General features: G+C 60.7%; 1 protein-coding gene across 1 annotated transcript; it reads left to right on the top strand.

The window, feature by feature from the left end:
• The first annotated feature begins 4408 nt into the window (after positions 1 to 4408).
• LOC124734816 lies at positions 4409 to 6691 on the top strand. Its single transcript, XM_047248555.1, has one exon. It carries the CDS (start codon positions 4409 to 4411, stop codon positions 6689 to 6691), a length of 2283 nt encoding a protein of 760 aa, XP_047104511.1.
• The last annotated feature ends 3029 nt before the right edge of the window (positions 6692 to 9720 follow it).

Below are 9720 nucleotides of genomic sequence, written 5' to 3'. Positions count from 1 at the left end.
GGTGTGTGTGTGTGTGTGTGTGTGTGTGTGTGTGTGTGTGTGTGTTTTGGGGGGGAAGGGGGAGGCGGTGGTGAAAGTGCAGTCGTTGCCACGGGCGTCGTCGGGTGGGGCTGGGGCTGTGCGTCGTGGCGGAAAGGTGGTAGGTTGCGGGAAGCGAGCCCGTCGTTGACGGTGTCGCGTGAGTTGTGAATCGAGTGGGGCGCGGGGCGCGGGACAGGAGCAGCGTGCCGCTGCGTCGTGGTCGTCAGCAGAGGCTGTGCGTGTGCTTGTCCTTTTTGTGGGCGGTTCGTGCGAGGCGTTTTTGTTTTGTGTTGCCCTAGTTGTTAGTTTATTTTGGTTGTTGTTTGTTATTTTGAGACGACGACTGGTTGGTGGCGTGCGCGCGAAGTGGCGGTGTGCGCTTCCCGTGTCGTTTTGTTTTTGTTTGGTTTTTTTGTTTTTGTGTGTTTTTTTTTTTTTTTTTTTTTTTTTTTTTTTTGCACTGGGCCCCGGGGGGTGGGTGGGTGGGTGCGTGTGTGTCGATTGCCGGCTGGCGAAAGGTGCGCCATCGGCGGGGTGGGTCGCCGGCACAAGTAGAGGCGGCGGCGTTGTTGCTGTTGTTGTGTGGTGTTTGTTTTGTTCGGCTGTGTTGCGGTGCGTGTGAATGGTGGTGCAAAAGCGCTGGCGTTGGGGCTGCGACTGCGACGGCGGCGAGCCGCGGGCGCGCATGATAGTGATGTTGTGAACAGCGGCTGTGTACGGTAGTGGTGTTGTTGTAGCACGACGTGCATCCGGGCCGGCGCGGAAAGCGCAGTTGCGGGCGGTTGCCCTTCGGTGCCAGCCATGTCGCGTGAGCGGCGGGTTGCTCTGGTGTGGACACGTGGTGCTCTGGGTTGTTGTGTGGTGCCCTTTGGCCGGTGGGGGTGGTTCGCGTGTGTCTCGTTCGCGCTCGGTATCTGGTCGTGGTCGTGCTGCTCCCCCGTCTGTCGGCGGTTTTCGACGTCGTCTGTACGTTTTTGTTCGTTTGCGGCGTGCCTGCCGACGTCGTCCCGTCGCGACCTTTCAACCGAAAGTGTGGCGCCCGAAGGTGAACGAACGTAACCCTGACCTCGGCGCTTTACGCTGAGCCGAGCGAACCGAACCTAACCTGTGGTGTGGCGAGGTGAGCTCAGCCTGTGAGCCCCTAACGTCTACGTAAGGTAAGCTGTCCGGCTCACGCCTCACGGTTTGAACGCTTTTGTAACCTACGTTTGACGCTTCTTAACCTAGCACTGACCCCTTAACCTAACGTGTAACCTAACCTAACCTAACCTAACCTCTGACGCCTGACGTGTTTGAATGCTTAACCTAAGTTTGACGCTTAACCTAACCCAAGTCCCCTTAAGCTAACCCACGTCCACCTAACCTAACGTAACCCAACCTAGACGTGTAAACGTAATGTGTAACGCGTAACGTGTAAGGTCGGCTGTCGTGTGTGCTGACGGCAGATTGGGTTGGTCTGTAGATTCGGATTGCGGTTTGCCTCGGTCGAGGGGTTGGGTCGGAAGCGGCGAGGGGCGGCGGCGCCTGTTGCGCAGGCGGCGTCCGTTTGCGGCGGGCAATTGTTGAGAAACGGCTGTGAATGTTGGCGGGCGAGAGGAGGAGGACGGCGCGCGATGTGGCCCGACGGCTGCGGGCCGATCGGGAAACGGCGGGAGGGCGACGGAAGGCGATGGGGCGGCGGAGGCGCGTTTGCACGGCCGTCATCGCCGCACGCCTCGGCTTGTGTGGCTGTGGCGCCGGCCGCGCTGGCCGGGCTGCCGCGGCGACGGTGTGGGAGTTTTGCCGAAGGTTTGGCCATTGTGGCGGGTCGTCGGCTGGGGCTGTGGGGGCGGCATTTGGGCGGGGGCGGCGATTCTCGGCGGGCCGACCCAGGCTGTAGCGCGCGGTAGCTGCAGTTTGGCCGTGGTTTGCGGCGCTGCCGTGGCGACTGGTTGGCGACTGTGGTGTGGCTGTGTGTAGCCCCATCCTCGGTGGTTTGAAAGGCGCGGGCGGTTGTGGCGCAGGTTTGGGGCTGCTCCGCACAGGCTGTCGGACGTTGGGCGGTAGCAAGCGCGGGAGGCGCGGCGCGGCGGCGCGCAGAGTGGCGGCCGCTCTCTCGGCCGTCCGCGCCCGCCCGCGACACTGGCTGGGCCTTGTGATTCTCTGCTCTGCTGCTGTGCTGTGCTTGCGTGCCTGCCTGCCGTCCGTCCCGCTCGCTCTCGCTCTCGCTGTGTGTTACGCGCGTCGTCGAAATGGCAGATCAGGCGGCTACGAACGAGACTGCTGCGGCACCCGCCGCCACCGGCACTACGAAGAAGGCCAAGTCTGCGTCGTCTGCGAAGAAGCCGCGCGCCAAGCCTGCGCACCCGCGCACCTCTGAGATGGTGACGGCCGCCATCAAGAGTCTGAAGGAGCGCGGCGGGTCGTCGCTGCAGGCGATCAAGAAGTACATAGCCGCGCACTACAAGCTGGACGCGGAGAAGCTGGCGCCGTTTATCAAGAAGTACCTCAAGTCGGCCGTCGTGGCGGGCGAGCTGGTGCAGACGAAGGGGAAGGGCGCGTCCGGCTCGTTCAAGCTTGCCGGCGCCGGCGGCGGGGGGGCGGCCGAGGGCGGCAAGGCCCGTGCTGGCGGTGCCAAGAAGAAGCGCGCCGCTCCGGCCAGCAAGGAGAAGAAGGGCGCCCGTGCGGCCGGCGCAAAGAAGGCTGGTGGCGTGAAGGCGGCGACCGGTCGGAAGGCGGGCGCCGCCAAGAAGGCGTCTGCGGCGTCGGCCGCTCCCGCGGGTGCGAAGAAGGCGGCTGCGGCCAAGCCGGCCAAGGCCAAGTCGCCGTCGAAGGCGAAGAAGGCCGCCAAGGTTCCGACGAAGAAGCCGAAGGCGCCGCGCCCGAAGAAGGCGACGACGCCGTCTAAGGCGAAGGCTTCGCCCAAGAAGAAGAAGTAGAGTAGAGGAGAAAGAGATGGGAGAAAGGAAGGGTTTGGCGCTTGACTCCGTCGTCCCCACCCCCCGTCGTCGTCTAGTGGCGCGCAAGAGACGCGCGGCCCAAAACGGCCCTTCTCAGGGCCATCAAAGCACGTCGGGGAAGGTTTTGATTGTCGTGTTGCGTTTGGTGTGGGTGTCTGTGTGTATGCCCGTGGGGGATGCTGTTTGCGTGCCGTGGTGGTTGGATTGCGGGGGTCGGTGGCGGGTGTGGGCGGCGGTAGCGGTAAGCGGTGTTGTTGTTGTCGTCGTGGTTGATTGTCGCCGTGTTTGTGGCGGCGGCCGACGGTTGGTTTTCTGTCACGTTGTTTTGTTTGAATACGTTGGTTGGCTTGCCTGCGTTCGTTCTTCTCGGATGTCTGTCTTGTCGAGTCGTGTCTGGTCTTTGTTTTGTTCCTTTGTGTGTGTGTTATGTTTTGCAACGGGGGGCACGTTGAGATGTGGAAGGAGTCGGCGGGGATTTCGGTGGCGTTGGAGAGCGAGCGAGCGAGCGCGCCTGCCTGGCCGTTGGCCGTCGGAGTGGAGTGCGGGTTGTTTTTTTTTTTTGTTTTCGAAACGAAAGCGGCGGCCGGCCAGCCACCCGTGCGGTGTGACGTCGGCCGTTGGGCATTGTGCGCTTTGAGCGCCGGGGAGGGATGATGTGTGATTGTTGCGCGCTGCTAGCAGGCAGGCAGAGTGAGCGGGTGTGGCGGGCGGACGGGAAGTGGTGGTTTTTGTTTTTGGGTTGCGGGGCGAGAGGCAGGCGACCGACAAAGTTTGCTCGCGACGGAGAGATGTTAGTGGCCCTGAAAAGGGCCGTTTTTGTTTGTGCGGTGCGGTGCCGCGGCGCGGTTTAGGCGCGCTCGCCGCGGATGCGGCGCGCGAGCTGGATGTCCTTGGGCATGATGGTGACGCGCTTGGCGTGGATTGCGCACAGGTTGGTGTCTTCGAAGAGGCCGACGAGGTAGGCCTCGCTGGCCTCCTGCAGGGCCATGACTGCGGAGCTCTGGAAGCGCAGGTCGGTCTTGAAGTCCTGGGCGATCTCGCGCACTAGGCGCTGGAATGGCAGCTTGCGGATGAGCAGCTCTGTGCTCTTCTGGTAGCGCCTGATTTCTCGCAGGGCGACGGTGCCCGGCCTGTAGCGGTGGGGCTTCTTGACGCCTCCGGTGGCGGGCGCGCTCTTCCTCGCCGCCTTGGTGGCGAGCTGTTTGCGCGGCGCCTTTCCGCCGGTGGACTTGCGGGCCGTTTGCTTTGTGCGGGCCATAGCGGTAGCGGAGCGGCGTGCGTGCGTGGAGGTTAGGTGCGGCGCGGCGTCCGGTGCTGCCTTGACAACGGGCCCGCGCGCCTCCGTGCTGCGCTTATATGCCCTCGGTTGCGCGTGGTGGGGGGAGGGCGGGCCAGAGTCTATATAGGGGGGCGGCGGGCGCGCTGGGCGCAGACCACTCGAGTCAGTGATGCCGAGCGAGACGGACGCACGCGCCGAGCGCTCCGCCGCACCGCACGCTGAATCGACTATGTCTACTCCAGCGGACAGGGCCGCGCCCCTGGACGCATCGAGGGTCGAGTCGAGTACGTCAGGGTCACTGCCGAGTGGCTCTGATAGTACTCCTCCCCTACGGAGAGACGGTAGTGAACCGAGTGTTCTGATAAGTGCCGCAGATACCGCGCTTACCTCCCGCGAGTACAGTGACGCACGTAATCGCAGTGAAACTCGCGAGTGCAGTGACGCGGCGTACAGTGACACACGTAATCGTAGTGAAACTCGCGAGTGCAGTGACGCGGCGAGTCAACCCATGGAGAAGCCCGCCAACTCTGCTACAACACAAGGAGCGAGAGAGGACGGCCTCCAGCTTCTTATAAGTCTCATGCCTCAAGCCTCCACCACGGAGCTGCCGGCATCGGACGATGAAGAGGAGTTCATGGAACATGAACCCGAGCCAGCAAAAGAGCAGCCAACCTCACGGAAACGTGCGCAGTCGGACGATGTGCCGCCTGCCCAAAAATATCGTAAGAAGGCAAGCGCCACGCCACCGCCACCTCCGAAAAATGCGCGAAGACGCGCCAACACAAGGACGACGGACGCCGACGGCTTCACCAAGGCCACCAAAACGGCAAAAGTCGCGCCACAGCAGGGGCCTGCGCCAGTCGGAGTCGCCAACAGCTACAGCGCTCTAAGCGACTCTGAGGACGAAGAGATTGTGCTACCTCCACCACAACAGCGCAGGACACCTCCGCCGATCGTCATTGAGTACAAAGGCGCCTTCAGGGAGCTGCAAAATGCACTCAACATGGCGATCGGCAAGAACAGCTATACAGTTCGCGCCGTCGGTGAAGAACTCGCAAAAGTCAACATTAAAACGACGGAGGACTACAGGAAGGTGCTAACACTTGTAGAAGAACGTTCGTGGAATTTCTATACATATAGCGCCGACCGAAAGAAGCCACTCAAGGTAGTGTTCCGTTACCTTCCGAGGTCACTGAAGCCGGAAGAAATCAAAGAGGACCTCGAATGCATGGGATTCGTCGTCGATGAGGTGATAAAGATGAAGCCGCTGCGCACCAGAGGTCGCGGCCCCCTGACGCTTGTGATAGCGAATAACACGCCTGAAAACAGGAAACTGTTCCAGCTGACAAGAATAGGGAACGTGGAGGTGCGAGCCGAGGAACTGAGAAACAAATCGGCATACGCGCAATGCTATCGCTGCCTCGAACCCGGACACGTCAAAAAGTACTGCCGCATGCCGGACTATTGTGTAAAGTGCGGCGAAAACCATTCCACAGAATCGTGTGCTCTCAAAGGTGTCCCACACCAAGACTTCACTCCCAAGTGCAAGTTGTGCTCAGGCGCCCACGTAGCCAGCTTTCGCGGCTGCCCAGTGCTCCTGAGTTACGGCGATCGCGCGCGCGGGAAAGCACAGCAGAAACCACAAAGGAACCCGGCCACGAGTTCCCGCCAGCCGACGGCCAGCTCCGCGAACAAAGGAAGGAGAGGTCGTCGCACCCGCCGCGGCAGGGGAAGGAATGCGGACACGCGAGCTGCACAAGGTCAGTCGCACAATAGCACCCCTCGCCGCCCTGCCCCGCCTGCTCCTCATGCCGTCCAGACGTCCACAAGCAATGGAGGACAAGCTCCACCCATCGCTGCGCCGCGAGCCCGCAGGCCTCCCACTGCCGGCCCAGCAGCGAGCCAGCAGCAGGTAGCGACGCACGCTGAGCCGCAGCAACGCCAGCTAGCTCCGCCCCCGGCGCCGCAGCCGGGCACCGCGAGCCAACCAGCTCCGCCGGCGCCCGACCCAGCCAGCATGACCGACTTCCCACGGCCAAGATGGAGGCAGCCCAACAGTCACAACACAGCCGTCCGCCATGCTGTCGACAGACAAAATGGCGCGCACGCCGCACGAGAGCAGGCAGCCCCGCCTCCAGCTCCGCCAGGTAACACCGGCAGCCAACCAGCACCGCCCGCGCCCGCGGCAGCCAGCATGGCTGACCCGCCGCGTTCAAGATGGCGGCTGCCGGACAGCCGCGCCGCAGCGCCCCGCCATGATGTCGGCACCCGACAAGATGGCGCGTACCGGCCGCCGGCCGTCCGCCATGTTGTCGGCCCCAGCGCTGACGACGGACGCATAGACAGAATTCTCTGCTGCATGGAGAAGATGCTGCAGCAGATGTCAGAGCTCATGGCCGTGGTGCAACACGTAGCATCCGCCATCAAACCTGCAGTATCTCATCATGCCTGAGCGCGCAAGAAACCTAAAAATCTGCATCTTCAATGCAGAGGGTCTCAACAAGCAGGGCGCCGAATTCAGGCAGATGATCAGAGAAGAAGACATCGACATCTGCCTGGTCACGGAGTCCCACCTCAAGCCAGGCGTGCGAGTGGGTGTAGCGAACTACAAATGCTACAGACACGACAGGCCGACGCACGGCGGGGGCACGGCCGTGTACGTGCGACGCACGCTGGCACACCACCAAGTACCTACTCCAGAACTGACAGCGATGGAAGCAGCAGCCGTCGCAGTCGAAACGGGAGTAGGGAAAATTACCTTCTGCGCCGTATACAGGCCGCCAAGGAGGGCGCTAAACGCAGCAGACGCAAACGCTTTACTGTCGCTCCCTGGTAAGCTGATACTAGGGGGCGACTTCAATGCTAAGCACACGGCCTGGAACAGCCGACTCACTAACACCAGCGGCCGGCGGCTGCTCAACGTGGCTGAGAGACATGAGGCGATAGTCATAGGACCGCACAGCCCGACCATTTACCCCAGAAATGGCGGGCAGCCTGACGTCCTTGACATCGCGATCATGAAGGGCACGCGTCTACACGCAACAGCCACCACCCTTACGAAGATGTCATCCGATCACTTGCCTGTCATAGTGGAATTAAACGCCGACGTCATCCATCAATCGCGCAGAGGGCTGGACCTGCGCGGTATCAACTGGGACACGTTCCGTGAAACAGTAACACAGAAACTTGAAGACGCCCCCGACGCGGCAACGCTCGGCGCCGAAGCTGCACTTAACAACCTCACTCGCAGCATCACGGACGCCGCGGCCACAGCTACACCTGAGCGGAGACAACCTGACGACTGCAAACCGCACCCGCTCCCGCAAGACATACGAGACGCCATCACGGCAAAAAACAGGCTCCAGCGCGAGTGGCAGCGCACCAGGGTCCCAGCCACCAAGCGCCAACTAAATAGAATGTGTCGTCACATTAAAGCTGAGGTGGACAGACACCGAAATGAAGAATGGGCGCGCAAAGTGGCGCAACTGAACTTGGAGGACGGCTCAGCCTGGAGGTCGGTAAAAGGCCACTTCCGCCGAGTACAACGAACTCCTCCGCTTCAAGTGGGCGCGGCGTATGTCAGCGAGCCGTCTGCAAAGGCCAACGCCCTAGCAGACGCGTTCGCTGCGAACTTTACACCAGTGGACGACCCTGTAGACGCCGCCCACATCCAACTAGTAGCAGAACGCCTCCCGGTTTTCCTCCGCGCGCAAGACGACGCAGAGGACAACTTGACGCCCATCTCGGAGGAAGAGGTGCAACAACAACTCCGTCATCTGGATAGAAAGAAGGCAGGAGGGCCTGACAATGTCACAAACCTGATTCTAAAGCAGCTGCCGGACGAAGCTACTATCCACATAACCTGCATTTTCAACCAAGTGCTACAGACGAAGACTTTCCCGACTTGCTGGAAGCACGCAGAGGTGATCGCCCTTCCCAAACCGGGCAAGGACGCACGCCAACCGAAAAACTACCGGCCGATAAGTCTGCTTCCGGCATTGTCGAAGATCTTTGAAAGACTTTATCTAGTCCGCCTACAGGCCCATATGGAAGCGGAAGGCATTTTACCAAACGAGCAGTTCGGCTTCCGGAGACATCACGCAACAACGCACCAACTGCTGCGCCTAACGGAGGAAGCGTTCGGTGCCATCGACCGACGTGAGTACTTCGGCGCTCTCCTACTCGACGTGTCTCGTGCCTTCGACTCCGTGTGGCATGACGGCCTCCTGTTCAAGCTACTTGACCTGGGGGTACCTGTGTCACACGTGAAGCTCATCAAGAGCTACCTAGAGGGCAGAACGTTTCACGTTCGGGTAGATAGTGGAATTTCCACGGAGCGCCAGGTTCTTGCGGGTGTACCTCAAGGCTCGGTCCTTGGGCCGACGCTTTACTCCGTCTACACCGCTGACCTTCCGCATACAGACCGCACACATCTCGCTCTGTATGCGGACGACACAGCGATCTTCAGCCGTAGTTGGTGCGTCAATGCACTCCAGCGGCGACTGCAATCAGCCACAGACGCCCTCACCGAGTGGGCAACAAAGTGGCGCCTAGCATATAATGGGGAGAAATCCCAAGCCCTCATTGTTGCTACGCGCCACGTGCGTGAAGACACTCCAAACGTCGCAGTACGGGGAGTCCCAGTCCCATGGAGTGCTACAGCTAAATACCTGGGGGTCACACTGGACCGTCGACTTACTTGGAGGCAACACATTGAAGAAATTAGGGGGAAAGCACTGGGGCGATTGAAACTGCTATACCCCCTACTAAACCCGACCTCCACGCTTCCGGAGCAGGTCGGCCTCACTCTCTACAAGGCCGCCATTCGACCACTACTGGAATACGCGGCCGTAGTATGGGGTAATACGGCCGAAACAAACCTAAGGAGACTCCAGACAATTCAAAATAGAGCCCTCAGGTTAGCACTCCACCTCCCATGGGACTTCCCGTCGGAGGAATTACACAGGCTTGCAGACGTTCCACCGCTCAGACAGCGATACAAAGTACTGGCGGCCAGCTTCTATGAAAAAGCCGAACTGTCACCAAACCCCCTGGTGCGCGGGCTCGGCAATAGGCCACACTGGCGGGCAACGCTTCGCTGGCCTGACCTGCTGCGACGTCGAATCGACGGACAACAGGATTAAAGAAGAGCTACTCAGCAGTAGCAACGAAGTCAAACTGCCTCACTAAGGTGAGGCAAGCATCATACCAACCTCAGCTCAGGATGCAGAGCAACTTCGACAACCCAAAGCTTCGAAATTAATAAGAATCTAACCTGATGAAGGCAAGATCGCGAAAGGCGATCAGAACTTCACGAAAGAAGACGAGGACCTGTCCCCCGACGGAGGGTAGCACAGGTATTCCTCGACATGATGCAGTGGCTGGGCGCAGACCGTAGCCGACTCGCCAGCCGCTGCAGCTGCTGTTTGTGCACGTTGTTGCTTTGCCCGAGGAAGGAAGGATGACAGGCCGCGGCAAGGG

The sequence above is a fragment of the Schistocerca piceifrons genome, unplaced genomic scaffold (assembly GCF_021461385.2).
Source record: "Schistocerca piceifrons isolate TAMUIC-IGC-003096 unplaced genomic scaffold, iqSchPice1.1 HiC_scaffold_1572, whole genome shotgun sequence".
Taxonomy (NCBI): domain Eukaryota; kingdom Metazoa; phylum Arthropoda; class Insecta; order Orthoptera; family Acrididae; genus Schistocerca; species Schistocerca piceifrons.
Note: the sequence above shows the minus strand (reverse complement) of the source record. Positions and strands in the feature narration are given on the sequence as shown.

Coding starts and splice junctions, on each gene's coding strand:
- LOC124734816 (XM_047248555.1), top strand. CDS start 4,409: ATGCCGAGCGAGACGGACGCACGCGCCGAGCGCTCCGCCGCACCGCAC.